Source organism: Perognathus longimembris, chromosome 5 (genome assembly GCF_023159225.1).
Source record: "Perognathus longimembris pacificus isolate PPM17 chromosome 5, ASM2315922v1, whole genome shotgun sequence".
Taxonomy (NCBI): domain Eukaryota; kingdom Metazoa; phylum Chordata; class Mammalia; order Rodentia; family Heteromyidae; genus Perognathus; species Perognathus longimembris.
This window is the reverse complement of record NC_063165.1, coordinates 48,627,719-48,654,723: the sequence shown is the minus strand read 5'-3', so window position 1 is coordinate 48,654,723 and position 27,005 is coordinate 48,627,719. Positions and strand designations below refer to the sequence as shown.

Below are 27,005 nucleotides of genomic sequence, written 5' to 3'. Positions count from 1 at the left end.
ACACACAGGGGACAGAAAATTACAGGCATGTTCTTAGTTTTAAATGTCACTCCCCTACTTCTTTTTCTCTCAAAACTCTATTCTTCCCCTACCCAATCTAGAATTTAATACGAGGTACCACCTGATTTAACCTATACTATACACTTAACTACTGTGATACCTCAATTTCTTTTTGGCAGTACTGGGATTTGAACTCTGGGTCTCACATTTGCTGGGCAGGTGCTCTACCACTGAGTCATACTTCCAGCCCTGGTGCCTCAATTTCTATAGAAATTTTTAAATGACAGTACAAAAAACGAGAAATCAAAAATAGTATAAGTCATGGCAGATCAATTTCCTCAGTGAGTTACAATCTAGTTACAAGAAACAAATGAATTTAGATCTTTTTAAATAAGAAATTCTAATAAATTATGAAAAGGCACTCCAACAAGTCCTACGTATAACTCTGAAGGGAGTGAGGTCATTAAAGAAATGACATAATAGTAATGAGGAAAAAGACAGTTCAAAATAAATAGGCTTTTAAGGAAAGAAGGATTTAACAAGGCTGAGAAAGAAGAGGAGGCAGCCAGTGCCAGTTTCTGACTGTGCTACTGCAGATCCCATCAGTTTTATCTGTACATGAAAAAATTGCCAATTTTATATATTTCAGACTAAATTCATTGCCATATATTGTTAACGAGTATCAACAATAGAAAATATATGAAATCTAGGTTCTTGTCAGGACTACAACTGAAAATTCTTTTTTGAAAGTTTGGCTTCAAAAATAACATGCACAAATGTTTTCCAATGCATGGATATAAGCCATGAAATCTTAGTCAGATGCTAGTAGTTCATTCTTACAATCCTAACTACTCAGGAAGCAAAAAACAGGATGATTGAGGTTCAAAGATAGCCTGGGAAATTAGTTCATTAGACCTCCCCACCCCCATCTCAATTAATAGCTGAATACAGTGGCATATCCCAGTTAGAGCAGGAAGCAAAATATAGGAGCATCATGGCCCAAAAAAGCCCAGGGGTAAGAGGAATGAGAACTATCTCAAAAATAATCAGAGAAAAAGGGGCTGAATGCATGCCTCAAGTGGTAGAGCACCTGCTAAATGTGAAGCCCTGTGTTAGAAACCCCAATAATGAAGAGGGGGAGGGGGAGGGGGGAAGGGGAGGGGGAGGAAGGGGAGGAGGGGGAGGAGGGGGAGGGTAATTCATTCCTTTAGGTATCTCCAAACTGTATTTTTCGATCAGGCCAGATTAGACCTCAATTGATTTATCCCATAAATCAAAAAAAACATTTATCTCATAAAGCCTTTTTGTATTACACCATTTGCTTATACCAAGGGATGGGGGGGGGGAAATCATAAAAAAGGTTACTATTATAGCTGCTAGGAGAATGCTATCCAAATGCTCTCTTTTTACGTACTAGGTCTCAGTGACATGAAGAACATATTTATTCAATGGACACTAAATCCTGTAGTCCTACTGATCATCCCCCACCCCCAACTTTGGCCACAAGGAAACTAACACAGCAGTATATGCAGTCCTTTTCTAAGAAGACTAGGTAGTTTACATAACTATAAGGAAATGTTACCTAAGTTCATTATTTTCCTGACTTCAGTTTTCATCTGATTATTTCTTCTCTTGAATTATTATGATTATTATTTTTGCAAACTAACATAAATCCTTTGTGTGAATAAGTTAGGGCAAAAATAAAATCTAGAACTTATATTTAAATGGAAAGGGAGTATATAAAATTTTTACTACATTTACTACTTTTAAGAAAATAAAGCAAAGGAATATAAAACATCAAAGTTATTTTTTCTTAAGCCAAGATATTTACGACATTAATATATATGCCAATCACCCATAATTTTGACATACGGCTCTAACGTTATACAATAACTGAAATTCAGTGTAATAATGAAAAGCACTAACAGAGCATATTACATAAAATATCTAAATATTTTGGGTGTTTGCCCCTCAAAATAGTAGTAGGCTAATAAATTATTTAAGTTATACTTTACAACCATCAATACATTTTCTAGTTAAATCCTCAAGCCCCAATTAAATATAACATTTCATCTATCTTACTGTTAGCTGAGTGATCCAAATAATTGTGGACATTTTCTCAGGTTTTATTCTGGTCATCTCTTTAAATTTTGGTGGGCATTTCCACCATCATAATTTTAACTAGTTTATGTGAATGATTCCAAAATCTCTCTTATTGCCACTAGATTGCCTTACTATAACTAAATTTAAATGATCACATGGAGCTTCATCAGCCTTTTCTTCTTCCATATTTCCCATAATCCATTCCAATGACTTCATTCTTATTTATTTATTTATTTTATTTTGCCAGTCCTGGAGCTTGAACTCAGGGCCTAAACACTGTTCCTGGCTTCTTTTTGCTCAAGGCTAGCACTCTAACACTTGAGTCACAGCGCCACTTCCAGCTTTTTGCTGAGGAATCGAACCCAGGGCTTCATGCAGGCTAGACAAGCACTCTAACACTAGGCCACATTCCCAGCCCCAATGACTTCATTTTTGACAATCACATTATCATCGGTCCAAATCCAGGCTTTGGTCATCGTTGTCCCTCTTTCTCTTTATCTCTGATATTCTACCTAATCAGGACTGATCAGTTCTTCTGATCTATCTTTCTATTTGGCATTTTCTTTTATCATTTTCCGACCTCTTACTCTAATAAGTAGTAAGTTGATCCTTCATCCCTATCTCTCCTCTCAAATGTTGATGTCACCCTTGTTCCACTGTCTTAAAAGTGCTTTTTATCAAGTCATGTCCTTGAACCTGTAGTAATAGCTTCCTATAACCTGTTACACTATTGTGATCTTCCTCAAGCTGAACTCTGAGGGCAATCCAGGATCTGGTCCCCTACTAATTATTACACATGCCTCATAGCTATCCTTAAATCACCATCTACTAACACAAAGCCAAGCAGGTTAATACACCTACCTTGCTAAATCACATATTTGGCTTATTCTCCCTCTCCTTCCTGCCTGGATGTCTTCTGTCCTGCATAAATCTTAAGAAATCCTCAGGACATGACATAGTCTTGTCTCAGTCCCAAAGTCCTCTGTTTATTATATCCCATAAGGAATTTGTTCTTATCTGATTTCCTTTGTATGTGTAATCAGCATCAAACTGCTCCCAAAGTTAAAGTGTTCTCTAATTGTTTCATGTAGTATGTTTTCCAAGGTAGTATCACCTATTCCTACATATTTAATTTAAACTGTAAAGTGATTACCAAATCTAAACCTCATACTATCCTTTTTACTAAAATTTCAAATTCACATATATCCAGTTGCCTACTTTAGATGTCCAATGGACATCTCAGATATTACAGGTACTAACAAAACTCTTTATTTTTACCAGTGAAATGCACTTAACCTCTCCAGTCAACTCATTTCAGCCCCATTATGCAGTCAAGCCAAAAACCTATACGTGATTCTTAATTTTTCTTTTTTCCTCACATCCCTTCCATCTGTAAGAAAAATCTACTGGTATTCCCCAAATCCAACCATGGCTCTTCATTATCTCCTTATTCAAGTTACAACTGTCATATCTTCTTAAACTTCTCTAAAAGTCTTCTAGCTAATCTGTTTCTATTCTTTCTCCCTTAAGAGTTCACTCTTCAGGGGCTGGGGATATAGCCTAGTGGCAAGAGTGCCTGCCTCGGATACACGAGGCCCTAGGTTCGATTCCCCAGCACCACATATACAGAAAACGGCCAGAAGCGGCGCTGTGGCTCAAGTGGCAGAGTGCTAGCCTTGAGCGGGAAGAAGCCAGGGACAGTGCTCAGGCCCTGAGTCCAAGGCCCAGGACTGGCCAAAAATAAATAAATAAATAAAAATAAATAAAGCATAATTTAAAAAAAAAAAAAGAGTTCACTCTTCAGAGCAGCTAGAATGACCTACTCAAAGCCAAAAATCAGTTCATGTAACTCTCCATCTTAAAACTCCCCAAAGGTTTTCTATTGTACTAGGTTCAATAAATAAATAGAATCCATCATGCCTCAACTTATTCCCTTCTATTAACTGTCCACAATGCTTCAGGATTGCTGGTTTTCTTTCCATCTTCTGAGATATATCAAAGGGTTTCTCCCTTGGTTGTTATCTCAGCCTTATTCTTCTTTACATCCTCTCTCATTCTTTAGGTCTCTACTCAAATATCGTCCTTTCTGAAAAACCTTGATCACCATAGATAAAGTCACTCTCTATTCTATTACCCAGTCTTATTTCCTTTATACAGAATATAGTACTAAGTGTCCCCTTCAACTAGAATATATGCTTCTTCAGTTCTTGAAGGGAAGGCATCAAATAATTTTTTTAATTTCCCATTAGAGTTTGCCTGCTATAATCCTAGGCTTGTAAACACTCCAGTAAATACCCAGTAAGCAACTTAACAGAATTTTTGTAATCTATAAAACTATTAAAAAAATTAAGCCAAATGTAAATGTAGAGAATCTGTAAAAAAAAAAAGTTGATAACAGTATGACTATTTATTATAAATTCAGAACATGATTGTTAAACTAATCAAGCACTAATTTCTACTGCAACCACCTAAACTTCATTAAAATGATAGCCACTAAGCAAATGATTCTAATGAAATAAACTGAAATCTTACTTAATGTTATAATGTCCAGTTTTCAGTGTACATCTATCAGGAAGTTGAGCAAGTTTCTTTGAGAGCATCTTAAAATATTTTCTGTACTTCTGCATTCCTGTGCTTTGTTCATAATCTGTAGAAGCCGAAAGTGGCAGTCCATCCCTGACACGAATAATGGAGGCAGATAAAATGGTAGACATTTTAACTGACAGAGAAGACCTAAAACAAAATGAACACTTTGGATTAGATGAAAATTAAAAGCAAAGCTGATAAGCGTATGCAAAACTGTTCAATTCAAAATGACAAACAATTCTTAAGTAATTAACTTTTTTAAAAATTCCCCCAAAAACCCATCTATAGCTGGCTGCCAGTGACTCATCTCTATAATCCTAGCCACTCAGGAAGCCAAGATCTGACAATGGTGGTTTGAAGCCAGCCCAGACAGTAAAGTTTATAAAGTTCTTATCTTCAAATCGCTGGAAGTAGAGGTGTGGCCCAAGTGGCAGAGTATCAGTCTGAAGTAAAAAAGCCAAAGGAGAGTCCTAGTTCTAGTCTCAATACTATTTGCTTCTGTATTTCTGTACAGCATTCTACTAAGTATAGACAACGTAAAAGCTCATATAAATACCATCCTCAAAACAATTGTTTTACAAGAATATGAAAGCATTTATACCCATTGACCTCAGTAAGTTTAAACATATAACCCTATCCTAATGAAATAAGAGGTTTTGGGTGTGTGTGTATATATGTGTGAATGTGTGTGTGTGTGTGTGTGTGCATGTGCGTGCGCGTGGGCTTTTGTGCTCAAGGCTGGTGCTCTGCCACTGGAGACACAGGTCCACTTTGAGCTTTTTTGGTAGTTGACTAGAGATAAGTCTCACAGACTTTTCTGCTGTCTGGGCTAGCTTCAAATCATAATCCTCAGATCTCAGCCTCCTGAGTAGCTAGGATTACAGGTATAAGCCACCGGTGTCCAGCTCAGATTATATATATATATATATATATATATATATATATATATATATATATATATATATATACATATCTTTCTCTGTGTGTGTGTGTATGTGTGTGAATAATGCTCATTGTTTTAGGAAAGAATACTATGGATGATGCTTTGTAACTTTCTAAGTGTTTACAATGTTTCACAGTAGACATATTTTGCTCTCACAATATGAGAATGCTTTTTATTTAGTAGAAATCCTAAAATGAAAGGAATACTAGGCTGGGCACCAGTGGCTTGAAGCAAGCCTGGGCAACAGCAAAGTCTGTGAGACTCTTATCTCCAATTAACCACAGAAAGCCAGAAGGGGAGCTGTGACTCAAATGTAAGTGCTAGCCTTGAGCAAAAAAAATCTCAGAGACAGCATCAAGGTCTGCGTTCAAGTCCTAGGACTGGCACACAAAAAAAGGAATACTATGTATAAAGCTGTTCTCAATCTTTTTACAAAAAAATACCATAATTAGTCTCAGTACAGCCTTATAAAGGAAGTTTGGTGCTTGGGTGAAAATACAGATTTCTGGCCCCCTTCTGTCCAAGAAAATTCTGGTCCACTGACTGTAGGGTGATACTAAAGAATCTCTAGTTTTAAAAAATTCCCAAATTTACTACTGTATTATCATCTCAGGGCTATACTTGAAAATCACTGAGTTAAAACAAGTGTACAAGATTAATAACTCTGTCAGGTCAGCAAAGTGCAATGTCACTAAGTGCTTATTTACTAGCAACAAAGGAAAATGGTAAAAATTCAAAAATTGATAAAATTTCATATTTTTCAGAGATCTCTGAGACTAAATTAACTTTCTTCTTTTGCTAGGTCAATAGTTTACCCCATTCTTCCAAATGAAAATATGAATAATATATTAAAAAGGAAACCACAAATAGGCTAGAGATGTAGCCTAAGTGGTTGAGCAGCTGCCTAGCTAGTATGAGGCCCTGAATTTAGTCCTCAGAATGACAAAAAGTAGAGCAAGAAAGGAGGGGAAGGGAGGGGCAAAGAGAACCAGAAAGGAGAAAGCCGGGAAGGGGAAGGGGAAAGAGAAGAAGGAATGGGGAGGGAAGGGACAGTAGGAAGGGGAGGAGAAATGGGAAGGGAGGGAGGAGGTGAAGGGGAGGGAAGGGCAGGGAAGGGAAAGGGAAAGGAAAGGGAAGGAGAAAGGGAGGGGAAGGGGAGAGGATATTCTTAATACATACTAGTATAACAAATAACAATAAAGTGAACCCAGCAGTACGAATTCTTAAAAGGAATTGGCGCTGTGGCTTCAGTGGTAGAGTGATAGCCTTGAGCACAAAGAGGCTCAGGCCCTCAAGCCCAGGACCACAAAAAAAAAAAAAAAAAAGCCCTTAGGGGCTAGGGATATGGCCTAGTGGCAATAGTGCTTGCCTCGTATACATGAAGCCTTGGGTTCAATTCCCCAGCACCATCTATACAGAAAATGGCCAGAAGTGGTGCTGTGGCTCAAGTGAAGAGTGCTAGCCTTGAGCAAAAAGAAGCCAAAGACAGTGCTCAGGCCCTGCATCCAAGGCCAAGGACTGGCAAAAACAAAACAAAACAAAAAGTCCTTAAAAGATTATCGGAGAGCTGTTTCTAATTATCAGTAGATGAAATTTTTTCTTAAGAGAAAGTTAAATCTCTTCCTCCCCGAATAATCTGATCTAGCATCCATACCAGTTAAGAAACTAGGATCAATATTCAACAAATACAGCAGATTTTACTTATTTGTAGATGGACCTAATCACCTTAGGAAGAGCAGCCAGTCCCCTCTTAATCATAAACACCACCACCACCTTGGCCCTTTAAATTTTGACATTGGATTCTTTTTTGTTGGTGGTGGTGGTGGTTGTTGTTAGGTTTTTAAAGTAGGTAACCGGTAAAGGAGAACGCCACGCGGTATTCAGGCAGGAAAGAAAGTTGATTACTGAACTGCTGGCCTGTGGCCACGATGATCCATGGCCGGAGAGAAGGGAGAGAGAGAGAGAGAGATGGGAGAGAAGGGAGAGAGAGTGACCCCCACCCAGCCCTGCTTTATTTAGGGCAGGGGCAAGGGGTGTGGCCAGGTGGATTAGGAGGTGACCTCAGGGAAAGGGGAGGTAACTGCCTCCAGGTCTGCAGGTTACCCAGGTAACTGGGTGGAGACTTAATGAGGTGGGGGCATCTGCATGTAGCCCTCAGGGAGAGGACCTAACATTCCAGCCTTTTAATAGTTATGAAAAAGGACGAAGACTCTCTCTGGCTGCTTCCTGCTGACAAGGGGCATCGGCATTAGGGGTAAAAGGCAGAAATGTGGCCTCTCCTGGAGAAGGCGAGCAGCAGGGTCCCTTGGTGGTAGATGCCAGTCCTTGAATGAAGCCTGGAAGAAGTCTCATGAGGGAGGGGCTGGGCAAAAAAAAATATTAAGGCAAAAGGAAGGGTTTAGGGCACAAAATTAAAAATTGGATGACTTCGACAGTTCTTATACTCAGGCATGGACATTAGATGGACAAGCTACTACCTCTTGATCCCCCGGCTCTGATTAATTTTGAAAGGGCGAGACAAAGTGACTCCATTTAGGATGCGATCATTTTCCTCTTACTCCACTCCATGATACTTGTTGCCGGAACTGGCTGAGTCCCAGTGGTCTAGGTGCTTGTTGCTGGGATGGCTTGCCCCCACTGGCATTCACGGGGTTTGAACTCAGGGCCTGGGCACTGTCCCTGAGCACTTCTGCTCGAGGCTAGTACTCTACAACTTGAGCTCCACTTCCAGCATTTGTCTGGTAAGAGATAAGTCTCTTCAGCCATGCTTCCAGCCTGGCTCTTCGCTGATTAATTGGGAGATGGAGTTTGAGAGAGATTTTCAGCCCTGGCTGGCTTCGAACTGCAATCCAAGGAGTCTTTGCCACAAAGCCCTTTTTGATTTCCAATTAAAACAACAAGGAGACCAAGGGGACTAGAGCTTGCCTGTACCTTGTCAAGAACTGACCAAATACTTGCCAGAATTCTGCAATGACAAAACTCAGTAGATGTGATGAGTTTTAGCACAGATATATAGCTAGATGAACACATTAACAAATGACATTTACACAGACATACACACTGTGCACATAGGTTTTACAGCATGCAAAAATGAATTTCAGCATTAGAGTCTTTTGGAATTCCAATAGTAAATGACTTTTTTTTTTGCCCAATATTTTAGAACCACGTGGTCGGTTAGAAAAACAATTTTGCTAGCAAACAAAAATTTTCAGATTATCAAATGAAGAAACCATATTTTGATAAACGCCAGTGGGATGCTATGTTGAGGGGGGTGGCAGGACACAAACACACTAACAGAGAACACGTGGCATGGCATAATGGCGCTTGAGCTGATGCCTGTTAAACCCAACATTCACCACGTGGTCAATGCTAGAGAAAAGAACTTTTAGATATCTTTGCTGACAAAGCACATTGATGGTCAAGCCTCAGTTTTAGAGGTCTGTGAAAAGAGGCAGCTTTGTGAGCAAGGCACACAACAATGGTACGACTTGGGAATTTTATAAAGTAAGCAAGTAAGCAGGAAGATGAGAGAGAGAGAGGGAGAAAAAGGAAGAGAAAGAGAGGAAAAGAGAAAGAGAGAGAGAGAGCCTGAATATAAGTGACTTCTAACCATTTACCATTGCAGTGGCAAAAACTGTATCTGAGCGAGTATTTCGAGCAGGCCTCATTGCACTGTCAAGAGGCGTGCTAGCAGAGTTTTCATTGCAGTGGCAAAAACTGTATCTGAGTGAGTATTTCGAGCAGGCCTCATTGTCAAGAGGCGTGCTAGCAGTGTCCCGGCTCGGGTGTGACTGTGATGCAAAACCCAAAAAGCACGGGAGGGAGGCGCCTGGTGAGTGAATGAGCTTACCGGGCAGAAGCGGCAGAAGCGGCGGACGGAGCGGCAGAGAACCCGAGCAGCAGCAGTTTCACTCACCAGGGTAGACAAGTGGTGTGGAGGTGGATGTGGATGTGGAGGCCAGCAATGATATTAGTGAAAAGTGCCGCGTGGCTACTCGCAGCAGTTCGGTTCGCAGAAAAAGGGCCGTCAGGACTGGGGATACTCCCAGAAAAAGAAGAAAAATAGATGGGAATTCCGCCTGTCCTGACTCTTAAGCCCTTCCCAAGTCACGGCACCATATATGTTAGGTTTTTAAAGTAGGTAGCCGGTAAAGGAGAACGCCACGCGGTATTCAGGCAGGAAAGAAAGTTGATTACTGAACTGCTGGCCTGTGGCCACGATGATCCATGGCCGGAGAGAAGGGAGAGAGAGAGAGAGATGGGAGAGAAGGGAGAGAGAGTGACCCCCACCCAGCCCTGCTTTATTTAGGGCAGGGGCAAGGGGTGTGGCCAGGTGGATTAGGAGGTGACCTCAGGGAAAGGGGAGGTAACTGCCTCCAGGTCTGCAGGTTACCCAGGTAACTGGGTGGAGACTTAATGAGGTGGGGGCATCTGCATGTAGCCCTCAGGGAGAGGACCTAACAGTTGTGGGGCTTGAACCTGAGGCCTGGGCACTGTCCCTCAGCTCTTCAGCTCAGAAGCCACTTCGGGTTCTCTGGTGGTTTACTGGAGATAAGAGTCTCACAGACTTTCCTGCCTGGGCTGGCTTTGAACCATGCTGGCTTTGAACTGAGATCTTAAGGTCTCAGCCTCCTGAGTAGGTAGGATTACAGGTGTGAGCCAACAGTACCTGGCTGGATTCTTATATTTTAAAAACAAAAAAAGAACCCTGTATCTTATCTCAATTGTGCTAGTAGAAAAAACAATCTGTCCATACCAAGGCCAAGCTAAGATTAGAATATACTTAAAGAGCCCAGGTAAGTCTGGTGCAGGTGGCTCACATCTGTGATCTTGGTGACACAGGAAGCTGATATATAAGTATTACAGTTTGAAGCTATCCCAGAAAGTCCTTAAGTCTCTTGTCTCCAATAAACTACCAAAAAAGCGAGAAATGTAGCTGTGACTCAAGTAGTAGAGTGCCAGCCTTGAGAAAAAAAAACAAAACAAAAAACTCAGAGACCAAAATTTTAAAAAACTAAAAAAAAAAAAAAAGAGTCCAGGCAGGTTAAAGGCCTTAACATTCTGCAATTTTTGTTTTGTTTTTTGGCTTTTTTGTTGTTGTAATTGCACAGGAAGCTTTGGGAGTTTTTCTTTTCAGAGCCACAGACAAAACTTTAAGACATTGTTCCATCTTTCCTCACTTTTTTTTTTTTTTTTTTTGCCAGTCCTGGGGCTTGGACTCAGGGCCTGAGCACTGTCCCTGGACTCCTGCTCAAGGCTAGCACTCCGCCACTTGAGCCACAGCGCCACCTCTGGCCATTTTCTATATATGTGGTCCTGGGGAACTGAACCCAGGGCTTCATGCGGGGGCAAGCACTCTTGCCACTAGGCCATACTCCCAGCCCGGCACATTCTAATTATTATAAATGAAGGAAACCACGCAGACTATGTTTCTTTGGGTGTGGCTTACTTCACTTAATATTATTTTTTCCAAGTCTTTCCATTTCCTTATGAATGGGACAATATCATTCTTTCTGATGGACGCATAGAGTTCCATTGTATATATATATACCATACTTTTTTTTTTTTTTTTTTTGGCCAGTCCTGGGCCTTGGACTCAGGGCCTGAGCACCATCCCTGGCTTCTTCCCGCTCAAGGCTAGCACTCTGCCACCTGAGCCACAGCGCCCCTTCTGGCCGTTTTCCATATATGTGGTGCTGGGGAATAGAACCGAGAGCTTCATGTGTAGGAGGCAAGCACTCTTGCCACTAGGCCATATTTCCAGCCCCATACCATACTTTCTTGATCCATTCATCTACTGAGAGGCATCTGGGTTGATTCCATAATATACAATGCTGCAAGGAACATTGTTGTGCTGGTAGCTTTAGTGTGGCCTTCTTTGTGGTTTACTGGATAAATGCCCATGAGTGGAATTGATGGGTCATAGCCAAGTTCTGTGTTCAGTATTTTGAGGAACCTCCATACTGCTTTTCACAGTGGTTGAACTTTACATCCCTACCAAGAGTGTAGTAGCAATCCTTTTTGGCTACGCCCCTGCTAGCATCTGTTGTTGTTAGTTTTCTCCATAATAGCCATCCTAACTGGGTTAAGGTGGAACTTCCCGTATTTTAACTAAAGAAAATATACCTGCCTTGAGGTAGTAGAAAACTAACAGGCAATCTGAGTAGTTACCTATTCTTTCTTTCCCCAATAGCAACTGATGGAGATAAAATTAAAAAAAAATCCCGAATTAGAATCTAGACACATCTTTAAAGTCTGAGAAATACAAATTTCCAAAATGACAAACCAGGGTTAACAAACTCTAATATCATTAAGCAAGTGGCGAGTATTTCTTATAACAAGAAGCTTACCCCTCTCTTTCAGAAGCTTGTTGGGCAATAACTATAGACCCAAACTATTACAAAGACATTTCTCAGAAAGTAATTAAATCCAAAGGTGAGTAGTTTTCTTAGCTATTTCACACCAAGTCCTTTCTTTATCTCTTTAAAGATAAAAGACATTTTATACTGGAGCCACTTTTTAGTTCACCATTCCCTAAACTTCTGAAACCCAAACACCACTTTCAAAATTCCTAAATTTCCATGCTACCTGTACTATTATATTATCCAAATATTGGTCTTTGAATTTTGCCCTGTATTATTGGCAAAAATATCTGTGAGGTAAGTTTTGAAGTACTAGAGTTTTCTCCTAATTTAAAATAAAGTTTTTTTTTTTCACTTAAATGTGTACATGAAAAATTCTGGAGAGCTATAGTTTTTTTCCTTTATTGTCAAAGTGAAGTACAGAGGGGTTACAGTTTCATATGTAAGGCAGTAAGTACATTTCTTGTTCAACTTGTTACCTCCTCCTTCATTTTTCCCCCTTATCCCCCCTCCCCACCATGAGTTGTATGGTTGGTTTACACTAAACGGTTTTGTAAGTATTGCTTTTGGAATCGTTTGTCTTTTTATCCTTTGTCTCTCAATTTTGATAGTCCCTTTCCCTTCCCTAATTCTAATACATGTATATACAGTATCCATGGTACCCAGATGAGATGTAGTGCTAGCGGGGATACAACCACAGGAAGGGAATACAAGAAAAACAAAACAAAAAAAAGCTATGATTCACATGGCATGTTGAAAATAATTACAACACTGATAACACTTGTTTCCATACATGAAGTTCATTTCACTGAGCATCATCCTATGTGTTCATAAGAGCATAGCTACTAGGCTCTTGTAATCTTCTGCTATGGCTAGCCTAAACCTGTACTAACTTGGGAGAGCTTTATTTTTTAAATACCTTTCTGTTTATCAACTTAGCTTATATAGGCAACAGTACTAAAGCAGGTAGCACTAACTTGGTATATATTATTTTATTAGAAGTGTTAGCTAAGATCTGTGGGAATGAGAAGGGGATTTAACTTGGAATTTGACAGTGTAAATATGATGGACCAGGTGGGGCAGATTTCTTTTACTTAGTTGACTATACTGTGATGCACAGGGTGGGAAAACATTGAGTAGAGAAAGGAAATCAGAATTTATTCTGACATTCTGCCTATGCCCTCTGTCTCTCTAGTAATCTTTGACCCTCCTATCATGGGCATTTGTACTGAATATGGTGAATAAAACTCCAGAATAGATTAGATTCACTTCTAGGAACAGGACACCCAATGCATACACAAATGTGTTAGACCCCAACATTTGCTTAGGCCCCAACATTTTTTTAGGACCACATAATTAACACATCTTACAGATAAGGAAACTAAGTCTCATTTTCTTAAGTTCAAATTGGTAATACATGGCAGAATAAGCATTTAGGCCCAAGTTTCTTTCATCTCTACATCACAGCACTGTATCAGGCTCACAAAAGCAATAATGGTTGGGCACTGGTGGCTCATACCAGTGATCCTAGCCAGCCCTGGCAAAATTAACCACCAGAAACCACCAGAAAACAAGAAGAGCTCAGGGACAGCACCCAGGCCCAGAGTTCAAGACCTACAACCAATCAAAAACACAAAAAAAACAAAAACAAAAAAACAGGGGCTGGGAATATGGCCTAGTGGCAAGAGTGCTTGCCTCGGATATATGAAGCCCAGGGTTCGATTCCTCAGCACCACATTTATAGAAAATGGCCATAAGTGGCACTGTGGTTCAAGTGGCAGAGTGCTAGCCTCCAGCAAAAAGAAGCCAGGGACAGTGCTCAGGCCCTGAGTTCAAGGCCCAGGACTGGCCAAAAGAAAGCAGTAAGGAGGGATAAACAGTAATGCAGAATATATCTAGCTACTAATTTTTAAATAATACTAGCATAATTGCTTATGTTTTAAGAGGATCTGATTCTGCATGGGATCAGACTGCCCAGGTTCAAATCTAGACTCTACTACTTCTCTCTCAAGTAAACTTGGGCAAGCTTTCTCTAGACCTCAATTTCCTTACCTGTAAACTGTGGCAACTAATAATAGTCTCTCCTCTCTCTCTTTCTCCCTCCCTCCCTCCCTCCCTCCCCCTCTCCCTCTCCTCCCCTCCCCCTCAATCCTGGGGCTTGAACTCAAGGCCTGGGCACTGTTCCTGAGCTCCTTTTGCTCAAGACTTTTGCTCTACCACTTGAGCCACACCACCACTTCATGCTTTTTCTGAGTAGTTTACTGGAGATAAGAGTCTCACAGACTTCCCTGTAGGGGCTGACTTCAAACCAAGATCCTCAGATCTCATGAATAGCGAGGATTAAAGGTATATGAGACATCAGCACCTGGCCACATTTTTTTTTAAGATACTAAGAGCATCTACCTCATCCTATAAAGCACTCTTGCATGCTTTACAATGCATTAAAGATGCTCTATTATTTGATATTACTATTTACTATTATTTATAGACCAGGCACTATATACACATTACTTAAACCTTCCAAATAACGTGTATTGTTGCTTTCATTTTGTCTTTGAGGAAACTCAAACCCAAAAAGTTTAAATAATCTGTTCAATCCCTAAATTAGTAAATAGGAAATTAAAGATTAATTCTAACAACTATGGAGACACTGCTTCTCAACACATTCAAACTTTTTACTCAAATACATGAAGAGGAAGATCACAGACAGCCCTTTATTAATACACAGATTTCTCTCATATGCCAACATAAAATATACTTAAATTTTACTTAGTCACACACTAAGGGGATCAAAAAGGTACTAAACTGATGTGATGGTTCTCGATAGGAAATGTGTAGATGTCTCAATTAACTTTGGGCATTGTCACAGATGTCAGATTCTGAACTTTCATGTGCCAGAAATCATAGGTACTGTTTAAGGAATTATTGCCAAATTTCTTACATTCTTGGCATGGGAGTGTAGAATGTGATTCGGACTTTTAAAAAGTGGTTTTTCCAGCTACTAGCTGGGAATCTCATCATGTCCCTTTGGTGGCTGACACTTTGGCTCTGGGCTGAATAGGCAGATATAGGAAGGGGCTGGTTATGGAGCGGCCCACCAGCCCCCAGGTATGATGCAAGGGAAACCAAATAGCAGGAGGAAAAGTCCATAACTGTTGTTGCTTTCTTTTTCTTTTCTTTTTTTCCCCCCCGGCACAAGAATTCAAAGCAGCTGGTGGCTGGTCTTCTCTTGGGGAGTTCTACTTGTCGAGCTAATTGCTCACGTCTCTCTCCGTAACCACACGAACTCCCCAAGTGCCATTCACGGGGCCTCCGGGGGTTTCGGAGAGCCCGCGCAGGCAAGCCAGGCCACTCAAGGCTCACTCGTTCCCCCACGAAACGCCAAGTCCACCCTGCCCAAGACAAGCGGGAAACGCCACCTGACAGCCTGGCTGGACCGGAGACACCGGGGGAGGGGGGGTCCCCGCCGCCCCTCGCTAGCAGTCCGGGATGACAGTCCCTCCTCAGGAGCCTGCCTGGGCTGCCCTCACCCCAGCCAGGCCCGCAGCGGAGCAACCGCCGCCACGCGGCCCGCAGGCCCACACGCCCTGGCTGAGGAGGACGGGAACGGGGTCCCTATATCCGCCCTCCCCCCGTACACCCCCCCCGAGCTACGCGGCCTCGCCACGCGGGGTCCCCGGCTCCCACCCTAGGGCTCAGGCTCCGTCTCTACCCCAGGCGGGCCGGGGTAGAAAGCAGGAGGGTAAGGAAAGCGGCCCCGGAACCCCGAGCCAGGAGGGGACAAGGACTGAGGGGGCTGGGCCGGGCCGGGCCATACCTGTCGCGCCAGGACCCGCCGTTCCGAGTGACGTGCCGCGCCGCGCAGGGCCTTGTGGGCCGGGAGTAGCCTCTCGGCTGCGTGGTACCGCGTCTAACGTGGCTGGCGAGGGTAGCGTCAAGCCCCGCCCCCACTCGCTCTGGCCAATCGGGCTCTGTGGGAAGCACACAAAGACACGCCCACTTCCGGGATCGCCTTAGTCTTACCCCTTCCTCCCGGAGGTATTGAGAGCCGCCGACGCACCTTCTCTGGGAGATGGCTGTCTTCTGGGGTTAGTACTAAACTGTCCCTTAGAAAGAAAACTAATCTCCTCCCGCTGCCCGATGTCTGGAGGCAGTTTCTCTCTTCCACGTGGGCCTAGAGCAAGCAGATATCCTTCTGGATATCCTCTATCAAGATATGTGTGTAAATCAGAAGTGAACTCCAGGACCTTAATGGATTGATGGATTGGTTTGCTGAGAAGGGGCGTGTCATCAAGGAAAGGAACACACACACACACACACACACACACACACACACACACCCTACAATAAATTTACCATGCAGAGACATGCCAGACCCTGGCCCTACATACAGATCCTTCTAATCTTCATGGGATCATACATAATTAAACAAGCATTTACCAGATGTTTACCAAGCAACAGGCACAAACAAGTGTGCAAGAAGAGCAAGAAACGTTAAATCATGCGTTTTGGTCAGTACTACTAAGGGAAAAAAATAAAGGGTACAGTGATGGATTCATTTTGGAGTATCAGAGAAAAGCCCTCTCTCCTTGAAAAGAGCTGAAAAGTGTACTTTAAACTCTATATCAAAGGCATTGGAGAATGTTCCAGGTCAAGGAAATCTTGTGTGTGAAGTTGGGTCTCAGAAGAACTTGGAGTATTCTAAAAATTGAAAGGAAGTTGTGTGGTTGAAGTGTAGGGCAGGAATCTTAGGCTGTGATTAGGCAGGGCTAGACCAAGCTGGCTCTCATTGGCCATTTTGTAAATTTCAGACTATAATTTGAAAGACATTCTAAGGTCAATGGTCTGCTAGTAAAGACTGTTAACTAGAATCTGATTTACATATTTAAAAGCTCACTTGATGTTTTATGGAACAGATTGAGAGAGGGCAAGAAGGGTTACTGAAGGCCACTTTGGATGCAGTTGCCATTGGTCAAAGCAACAAATGATGGTGATTTAAACTAGAGTAATGGCGGTAAAGAGAGGAGGTGGATAATTTGAAGATATGTATGAATCAGAGGTGGACTCTGGAGACTTAATGGATTGGTTTGCTGGTACGGGTCAAAAAGAGGAATATTATAAATGACTCCTTAAGCAACCTGGATAGATTACGAAGTCATTTACTGATACAAAGACACTAGAAACAAGAACAAATGGTTTGGGATATGTTAAATTTGAGGTGCTTATAAATGGAGATGTCAAACAGTTTTCGATAATTATGTTTAGCATTCAGAAGAAAGATGTGGACTAATTATATAAATTTGGTGGTTGTTGAGTTAGTCCAGCAATTCCACTCCTAGATATACTATATATTCAACAAAAATGCTCTTATATGCTCATGAAAAGATTCATGAATATGTGCATATATGCATATTCACAGGAAGAAGTTTCATGTTCACATAATAGTAAAAAGGCTCACTCGAGATATGTGGGAAATTGATTGGAAGAGGGCAAGAAGGCTTACTAAAAAAGTAATTTTGGAGGCCATTGCTGTGGTGACAGCAACAAATGATGGTGGGTAATGGCAGTAGGGAAAGAATGAGGTAGTGTCTTTCAAGATACATATAAATCAGAAGTAAACTCCAGGGACTTTACAGATTGGTTTTCTGAGTATATGCCCTAAGTATATGTATCTTAAGTATATGTACCCTATATACCCTAAGCAAAAGGAAAAATAATAAGCAATCTACAACTATACACAAAGCATGACTGAATCTCACAATCACCAGACTGAGTGAAAAACGCATGTACAATAGTCTACTTAGATGACATTCAAAACAAAAAAAAATACTATTTTGGTTATAAAAGTGAGGGTATTGCTTCCCTCTAGGAAGTATCAATATTAGAAGTAGAACACTAACAATGTTGTTGATCTGAAATATTGGTTACTTGGTGTGTTGAATTAATGAAGATTCATCAAACTGTATTCCTATACTTCATTATCCAATACAAAGTTTACATTTTTAAATGTTAAGATCATCCAGTGATAAATAAGAAATTACTACCACACTGTCTCCTATCATAAGTAATAGAAAACATGATCAAGTCTATGAAACAAATGCTTTCAGGCACTGGAAATGCAGATATAAGATTGTGATCTTAAACAGAACAAAAATAAATGAGCCCCAAGATTTCCCCAGATTGCATCTTGTGCTTATTTACCTAAGCATAGGATGAAAGGAAGCCAAGCACAGTATAGTCCTCTTGCTAACTTGGGAGATGGAAACTAGAATAAAGAGAACTTGAGATAACTGATAATTATAGAGCTAAGTATCAGAAAAAGAACTCCAGAGTATATATAAATCTTCCCTTGGATCTTTATGTGGATTTAATATCCTTAAAGACTCTAGGAGATTGTCAACTAAAAACTACTGGGAAATTTAAACTGAACAATCACTAGAAATTAGAGTTTAGAAACATCCAACTTCTGTCTAATTGTAATAGAAAAATCTTATTAAAAACCTGGGACATTGAATGCAGGGACCCCAGAAATAGCACACTTAGTTGTTGTTGTTGTTGTTGTTGTTGTTGTTGTTGTTGTTGTTTTCATTTTTCTTTCTTTACTATCTCGTAAAGATAAGGATTCAGGTCTGTCTGCTGTTTACCTTTGCTCCTGCGCGCACTGCCCTTCTCTCCACATTTATCTATCTATCTATCTATCTATCTATCTATCTGTCTGTCTGTCTGTCTGTCTGTCTGTCTGTCTGTGTTTGTCTGTCTAATCTTTTTTGAATCTGCAAGTAACCGAACTGCTTAGCTGAAAGAAACATAACTGTCTTTAAAGAAAGACAGCATAATCCAGGTATTCAACCATGTCACACTCACAATGTCTAGAACCCCCTAAAAAAATTCTATATGATCAGACTTCATTAGCTCACACCTATAATCCTAGCTACTCAGGAGGCTGAGATCTGAGAGTCGTAGTTCAAAGCCAGCCCAGACAAGAAAGTTGGTGAGACTCTTATCTCCAAATAAGCACCCCCACCAAATAAAAGCTAGAAGTGGGGCTATGGCTCAAGTGGTAAACACCAGCCTTGAGCAAAGAAAGATCAGGGACAGCACTCAGACCCTAAATTCAGGCCCCAGGACCATCACAAACACACACACACACACACACACACACACACACACACGTATATGTATGAAGAAGCAGGAAAACATAAACTACAGGCAGGAGAAAAAAAATCAGTCAATAGAAACAGATCTAAAAGTGACATAGATAATGAAACTAGACCTTAAAATATAAAAGGACTTTAAAGTACCTATTATAAATATGGTCAATAATTTAAAAGATCATAAATATAATGTGAGACATGGAAACCATAAGGAAAAAAAAAACAAATTCAAGCTGCTAGAGCAGAAAAAATCCAATTATCAGAAATGAAAACTGTGCTTACAGGAGATTAGATACTGTCCAAGAAAGATTGGTGAACAGGGAAATAGTGCAAAGGAATTATATGTATGAAAGCACAGAGAGAAAAAAGGTGAAATGAAGATAATACAGCCTTAGTGATCTATGGGTTCAATACATTGTTACCTAACGTGTATACTCTGAGCCTCCGAAAGAGAGAAGTAATTTAAAATATTTGACATAATAACGACTAAATTTCTCTAAATGTGGTTAAGAATACAAACCAAGAAAATACAAATACAAGAAAATAAATGAATCCTTAACAGAATAAACACAAAGCCTTATCAAAGCTCACTGTACTCAAACGACTGAAAGCCAATAACTAAAAGAATACTAGAAACAACCAAGGAAACATTGAAACCACTTTGTATACATGGCACAAAGATAAAAAAATAATATTGACTTAACACCTCACATTAGGAAGAACTCAGCCAGAATATAATGAAATGAATTAATATAATGAAATGAAATCTCTAAAATTCTGAAAGAAAAAAGCTCTGTCAACCTCAAATTCTTTTTTTTTCTTTTTTGCCAGTCCTGGGCCTTGGACTCAGAGCCCCAGCACTGTCCTTGGCTTCTTTTTGCTCAAGGCTAGCACTCTGCCACTTGAGCCACAGAGCCACTTCTGGCCGTTTTCTATATATGTGGTGCTGGGGAGTTGAACCCAGGGCTTCATGTATATGAGACAAGCACTTTTGCCACTAGGCCGTATTCCCAGCCCAACGTCAAATTCTATATGAGGGGCTGGGAATATGGCCTAGTGGTAAAGTGCTCGCCTTGTATACATGAAGCCCTGGGTTCGTTTCCCCAGCACCACATATATAGCAAATGGCCAGAAGTGGCGCTGTGGCTCAAGTGGTAGAGTGCTAGCCTTGAGCAACAAGAAGCCAGGGACAGTGCTCAGGCCCTGAGTCCAAGTCCCAGGACTGGCAAGGAAAAAAAAAGAAAAAGAAAGTTCTTGGGTCAATGAGCTCTGCCTTATCCAATGTTATGTTCTGACTCCTTAAGCACCCCTGAGAACACAGTCACATGTGCACTTCTCCACATCCTTACAGGCAGGCACTGGTCATCAGTCCTTGCAGCTTAGCATCATTCCTTCCTTGTAAAGCTCATCATGTCCTCAGCTAGCTGGGCTAAGACAGTCCTCATTATAGACATGTGCACTAAGTGTGGAGATGAGGAAATGTAGAGATGAGGAAATATGGAGATGAAGATACATATTGGGACACGTTGTCTGATGAGGAGCAGATACCAGCTCTTAATGTGGAAGGCTAAGCCACAGCCCTTTCTGCAAGCTCAGCAGGCTCAGATAGTGGGGAGATGATAGTGGAGGAAAGATGGAAAATATTTGAGGTCATCTATTCATGTGACTCCTTTCCATGTGTCCTGTTTTCCTACTGACATTTCCCAACCAGGCCTCTGATCTTTGCATAAAAAAATCCTGCTCCATTGACTCTTAACTTCTTAAGTTTGTCCTGGAATTTTTCTGTCATCCCACTAGAGATTAAAAACAAAACAAAACAAAAAATCCGGCACCCATAGCCCAGGCCTGTAATCCTAGCTATTCAGGAGGCTGAGATCAGAGGATCACAGTTCAAAGGACTCATCTCCAATTAACCACCAAAAGGTCAGAAGTAGAGCTGTGGCTCAAGTGGGATAGCACCAGACTTGAGTACAAAAGCTAAGGGACATTTCCTAGGCCCCAAGTTCAAGCCTCAGTACTGGTACCAAAGGAAATGGAATAATGACTCCTTCCCTATCCCTCACAGATAAACCTTGTAGACATTCCAGTTCTCACTGTGTTGGACATCTATCTCCGTGCCACCCATTCCCTCAAATTATCTAGTTCCATTTTCACAATGCACATCGAATATTAGGATTACATTTGCCTGCCATGTAAACATGTGTATTCTGAACTGGGTAGGTGTATGGCTCTGTGTGTTGCAGTGTTTGTATAACAAGCTCAAGGACTTGAGTACTCAGAAGCCAAATTTGGTACCAGTTTCTTCTATCATCAGCCCCAGTTTCCAGAGAGCCACTTTACTGAGTATCGCAGAGATGACCTCCATTGTCTCAGCTGATTCTTCTTGGCTTTCATGAATATAGTCACCTAAGAAGGCTTCCAAGCCATACAATTCCCTTCCAGTATTAAAAAAAAAAAGGGGGGGGGGGTGGCTGAAGGTCTATGGTTCATAGATAGAATGCCTGCCTAACAAGCATAAACCCTAAATTCAAACCCTAGTACCACCAAAAATATAATAAAGAAATAGGTCCATGTGGCTGGAGGTATGGCTCAGAGGCAGAATGCCTGCCTAACAAGCACAAGCCCTGAATTCAGTATTACCTAAAAATACCAATATGACCAAAAAATACCGTAAGTTATGTTGTATCAATGTAAAATAAAATTTCAATCATAAAACAATTATAAGGCAGATATAGGAAATTAAAAGTGAATGTTTTCAGATACAAAAGGATCTCTAAGCAGGGAAACAATGAAGAAATCACCAAGAAAAAGATAATAGGCTAGATTAAAGTATAAAACATATTTACATGCAAAAAATGAAAATAATTAGAATTCAGCAAACAAACTGAGGGAAACACACGTCGAATGTGATAAAGAATGCCAACATATCAATAAAAGAATGAGCAACGTTCTCTGCAAACAGGCAAGGGACCTGAAAAGATAATTTGCCAAGAACTATAAGTGGCCAACAAATATTTAAATGATAATTAAAGGGAAATTAAACATCCTGCCTTTCTGGTGGAAACTGTATTTAAGACTAAAAAAGTCTTCCCAGTTGGGTAGGACAGCTGTACTTAATAGAATAATAAGATATGTATAATGAGAAGAATGACGGAAGTAGAAATTTTTTTATTTCCAACCCCCAATGAACAATGATTTACATGGAAATTAACTGTTGGTGATAAGGTTGTTAGGAGAATGATAGATGGACAAAGGATATTTTTAGAGACTCAAGTCTACAAGGGGAAACCCATCCACACAACAGAGGAAGGAGACCATCCTCCCCCTCCCCCAGTACCCCCTAGGGACCAGAGTCAACATTCCTAATGACTCACCAACAGGGATATGGGGCTGTCTTCTAGAGTAACACAGCAACAAACACATAACACTTATGAAGTATCAAGTCTTAAAATGTGAAACTTGAAGGGGCTGGGAATATGGCCTAGTGGCAAGAGTGCTTGCCTCATATACATGAAGCCCTGGGTTCAATTCTTCAGCACCACATATATAGAAAACGGCCAGAAGTGGCGCTGTGGCTCAAGTGGTAGAGTGCTAGCCTTGAGCAAAAAGAAGCCAGGGACAGTGCTCAGGCCCTGAGGCCAAGGCCCAGGACTGGCAAAAATACATACATACATACATACATACATACATACATACATACATAAATGTGAAACTCGAATCCATCATGACTTCAGAGCCAAACCCTTGACCCACATTTTTCAAAAGATACTTCAATCAATCTGGCAACTGACTGAGCAATCCATATATGTATTGTTTTTCATAGCAAAAAATCAGGGCTGAGGGAATGGCTTAAACAATAGAATCCCTGCCTAATAAGTATAGGGCCTTGAGTTCAAACCCCAATGTCACCAAACTTTTTTTTTCTTTTGCCAGTCCTGGGCCTTAAACTCAAGGCCTGAGCACTGTCCCTGAGCTTCTTTTGCTCAAGGATAGCACTCCTTGAGGAGTCTGCCACTTGAGTCACAGAGCCATTTCTGGGTTTTTCTGTTTATGTGATACTGAGGAATCAAACCCAGGGCTTCATGCATGCTTCAGGCAAGCACTCTACTGCTAAGCCACATTCCCAGCCCAAATATTGTTTTTAAAAAAGCTCAACAACTACCAAAATATTCAATATGTTATATCATAGCATGATATATTCCATGATGATAAAATTACAGCATAAGTGATGCGAAATATGGATAAACGCTGGATAAAATATTAAGTGAAAAATCAGTATATGAAGGAATCATTTCAAATACTCAGTGCTTAGCAGCTTTTATTCTTTATTCTTAGGGCAGTCAGTAGTATTTTTAAAGTTGACAAGGTAAAGAAAGCCCACCAAAAAATCATATTACAAGTGTATCTGCTCATCACTAACAAACCAAAATGAAGCAATTAACCAAACCAAATGAAATCTCAGGGATGACATTTTAGGGGGAGGTATTTGTGCCCTCCTAGCAAATTTCACCTAGGGTTTGTTTTGTAAATGGTTTACAGCAACAGTTGTGTCTGTGCTTCCCTGGACTGAGCTGGTATTGGTCTGCTGGCCTGTTTTTATTTTTTTATACACATTATTTATTTCACACTGTTGGCAGGGATGGGAGGGGCATAAAAGCACCCATACTCTACTTTCCAAGAGTACAGTTAATTCTTTTTTTTTTTTTGGCCAGTCCTGGGCCTTGGACTCAGGGCCTGAGCACTGTCCCTGGCTTCTTCCCGCTCAAGGCTAGCACTCTGCCACTTGAGCCACAGCGCCGCTTCTGGCCGTTTTCTGTATATGTGGTGCTGGGGAATCGAACCTAGGGCCTCAGTGTATCCGAGGCAGGCACTCTTGCCACTAGGCTATATCCCCAGCCCATGTTAAGTGTGAATTCATGTGCCCACTTCTGCCCTCAACTATGAACAACCACAGACACGAAGCCTGGATGTAGCCTGATTGGAAAGGAATGCTGGGCTGGGCTGGACACTGTATCTCAAACCTTTGAGCTTTCAGTCTAGTGAAGATGTTGTCACTATGTCCAATAGAGAACTAGTTGAATTAACTATGTGATGTTATCTATGATGAATAAATTTTAACATTTTCAAAAAAAGCAATATATGATTTTTCTGTACAGTAATTCTAACCTCACTTAGAATTGACAGAAAATAGACTGGAAGATAATACCAAAAACATCATTTTTTCTATAGAGAGTGATATTCATGTTGTTTTATTTGTTTTTTTAGATTTTGAATTTGGGGCAATAAGTATTCTTTTATAATTAGCAAGAAAGTTTACCTACATAATAGTGCCTCCACATCTCAGTCAGCCAAGCATCAGTGATTCACACCTATAATTCTAGTTACTCAGGAAGCTAAGATCTGAAGGGTCATAGTTTGAATCTTGCCTAGGCAGAAAACTTCACAGGCCTCCATCTCCAATTAACCAGCAAAAAGGTAGGCTGCAGGAGTGTCTCAAGAGGTAGAGCACCAGCCATATAGCCATGAGCATGAAGCTCTGAGTTGAAGCCCTGGTATTGGGGGAGGAGGGAAGACAGGTTGGCCTGAGGAAGTGTGGGGGATGGGTGTAGGAAAAGAGTTGACAAAGGGGCTGGGGATATGGCCTAGTGGCAAGAGTGTTTGCCTCGTATACATGAGGCCCTGGGTTTGATTCCTTAGCACCACATATACAGAAAATGGCCAGAAGTGGCGCTGTGGCTCAAGTGGCAGAGTGCTAGCCTTGAGCAAGAAGAAGCCAGGGGCAGTGCTCAGGCCCTGAGTTCACGGCCTAGGACTGGCCAAAAAAAAAAAAAAAAGAGTTGAAAAAGCCTCATGTGTATGAAGTTCCATGCTATATTAACAACAAAAGTAATTTATAACTGGGTGTCAGTGGCTCACGCCGGTGATCCTAGCTACTCAGGATGCTCAGATCTGAGGACCACAGTTTGAAGCCAGCCCAGGCAGAAAAGTTCATGAGACTCTTCTTTCTAACAAACTAGAGGAAGTGAAGTGGTGCTATGGCTCAAGTGGTAGAGCACTAGCCTTGAGCTGAAGAGCTCAGGGACAGCACCCAGGCTCAGAGTTCAAGTCCCACCACTGACAAAAAACAAATAAACTACTTAGAAAAAGCCAGAAGTGGCCCTGTGGCTCAAGTGGTAGAGCACTAGCCTTGAGCACAAAGAGGCTCAGGGACAACGCCCAGGCCCTGAGTTGCATAACTGTCAAAATAACTGAATTGCCATGACTGTCAAAAAATTATAATGTAGAATCACATAAAGAGAGAGAGAGAGAGCGCACAGGAGGGAGGGGGAGCCATTTCCTAACTTTTTGCATTTTTCCTCTTACTAGTTTAGTGTTTTTCCATACAAAGATTTTTTAAAAATGAGATCATTATTGTGTATATTAGCCTACAACTTATTTTTATCACTTAAAATACTTTATGCATCTGTCAACATATGTGAATTAATTTACTATTTAATGGTGGCAGATGGCAATATGGATGTATCATAAGTCATTGAATCATTTTTTATTAATAGATGTTAAGGTTTTCTTTTCATGTCATCCCAAACAGTGCTGCACCAAACAGCATCATATGCACAGCTTTGCCTTGCATTTCAACAGGACAGATTCCTCAGAGTGAAATTTTTTGCTCAAAGGGCTAAGCAGGCTTAAAAAAATGTAAAGCAACTACCAGATTGCTTTAAAAAAAATCCTGTAGTTGGCGGATACCAGTCACTATAGGATGATAGGCTCACACCTGTTATTCTAGCTACTGGAGAGGCTAAGATCTGAGGATCACAGTTAGGAGCCAGCCCAGGCAGAAAAGTACAAGAACCACTTATCTCCAATTAACCACCCAAAAGCTGGAAGTGGAGCTGTCTGTGGCTCCAGCAAAAATGCTAAGGGATTGTGCCCAAGCCCTAAGTTCAAGCCTAGTTAGTATTCATCTCTCTCCCCACAAAATCCTAATGCGCTCATTTCCCTACATCCTCAAAAACCTGGGTTTGAATATTCAGTTTAATTTTTTTTTCTAATTTCATAAGTGAGAGCTGGAGGTGTACTTCAGTGGTAGAGAGCCTGTTTAGTATGCGTGAGATCCTGAATTCAAATCCCTAATGCCACAAGCAAACAAACAAATGTTACTCAATTGTTCTGCTTGCAATTTTTGTATTATTGCATTATTAGTAGGCTTGGTAATATTTAAGTATGTTTCTTGGCTAAATGTGTTTCACCTTTCTTCAATTACCTACTTATCTCTCTCGTTGCCTAAGCAATAATAGGAGTGCTATTAATTTAATAAAACCCCAGATTGAAAAGGGCATCTTTATAAGTTACCAAGGACAACTAAAAATCCAATCTCTTTGACTCTTGTTTTGAATATTTTCCTGTTTGAATTCAAAAGTGACAAAGTCATGTTGATGTTCTCTTCTTTTGTTAAAAACAGGACCTCATACTCTGCTTTCCAAATCGTTTTATTGTCATAATTTTCCTGGTGGGGAATCAGAGCACGGAGCATTGTATTAGTTAAAGTCACAAAATGATTCAGCAGCAGACAAGCATCTAAAATCCATCGCTCCATCTTATTTTTCAATTATGTGGCCCGCGTTTTCCTCCCTCAGTTCCCTCTTACCTCAGTCTCATTTATTGGAATAAAGAGCCAGTTAGTATTCATAGGTTTTATTCAAATACATAAATATGGAAGTTCATGAAAGAGTAAAATGACTGTACATTGGCTATAAATTATTTTTTGTTCTTGTTTACAAATAATGTTTTAATTACTGCATACTTCTTAGCCATAGGGGAAAATGACCTAGATAGAATTTTCCCTTAAACCAAAAT

At 40.7% G+C, this 27,005-nt stretch overlaps 1 protein-coding gene and 1 long non-coding RNA gene across 3 annotated transcripts in view; one reads left to right on the top strand and one right to left on the bottom strand.

Annotated features, from left to right (window-relative positions):
* Positions 1–15,929, bottom strand: part of Sec22a (SEC22 homolog A, vesicle trafficking protein) — a 40,295-nt gene extending 24,366 nt beyond the window's left edge. The window contains exons 1-2 of one of the 2 annotated variants that reach the window (XM_048346777.1): positions 15,812–15,929; positions 4,636–4,836 (exon numbers count right to left, since the gene is read on the bottom strand). In XM_048346777.1, coding sequence (XP_048202734.1) covers positions 4,636–4,817 — 182 coding nt within the window. In that variant the 5' untranslated portion in view covers positions 4,818–4,836; positions 15,812–15,929. Of the gene's footprint in view, positions 1–4,635; positions 4,837–15,811 lie in introns of those variants that run through there. The other variant, XM_048346778.1, reaches the window with a different exon arrangement.
* LOC125351777 lies at positions 14–24,598 on the top strand. Its single transcript, XR_007211015.1, has 3 exons — positions 14–671; positions 12,442–12,444; positions 24,333–24,598. It is a non-coding gene; the product is annotated as an uncharacterized LOC125351777 (long non-coding RNA).
* Positions 24,599–27,005: the final 2,407 nt, after the last annotated feature.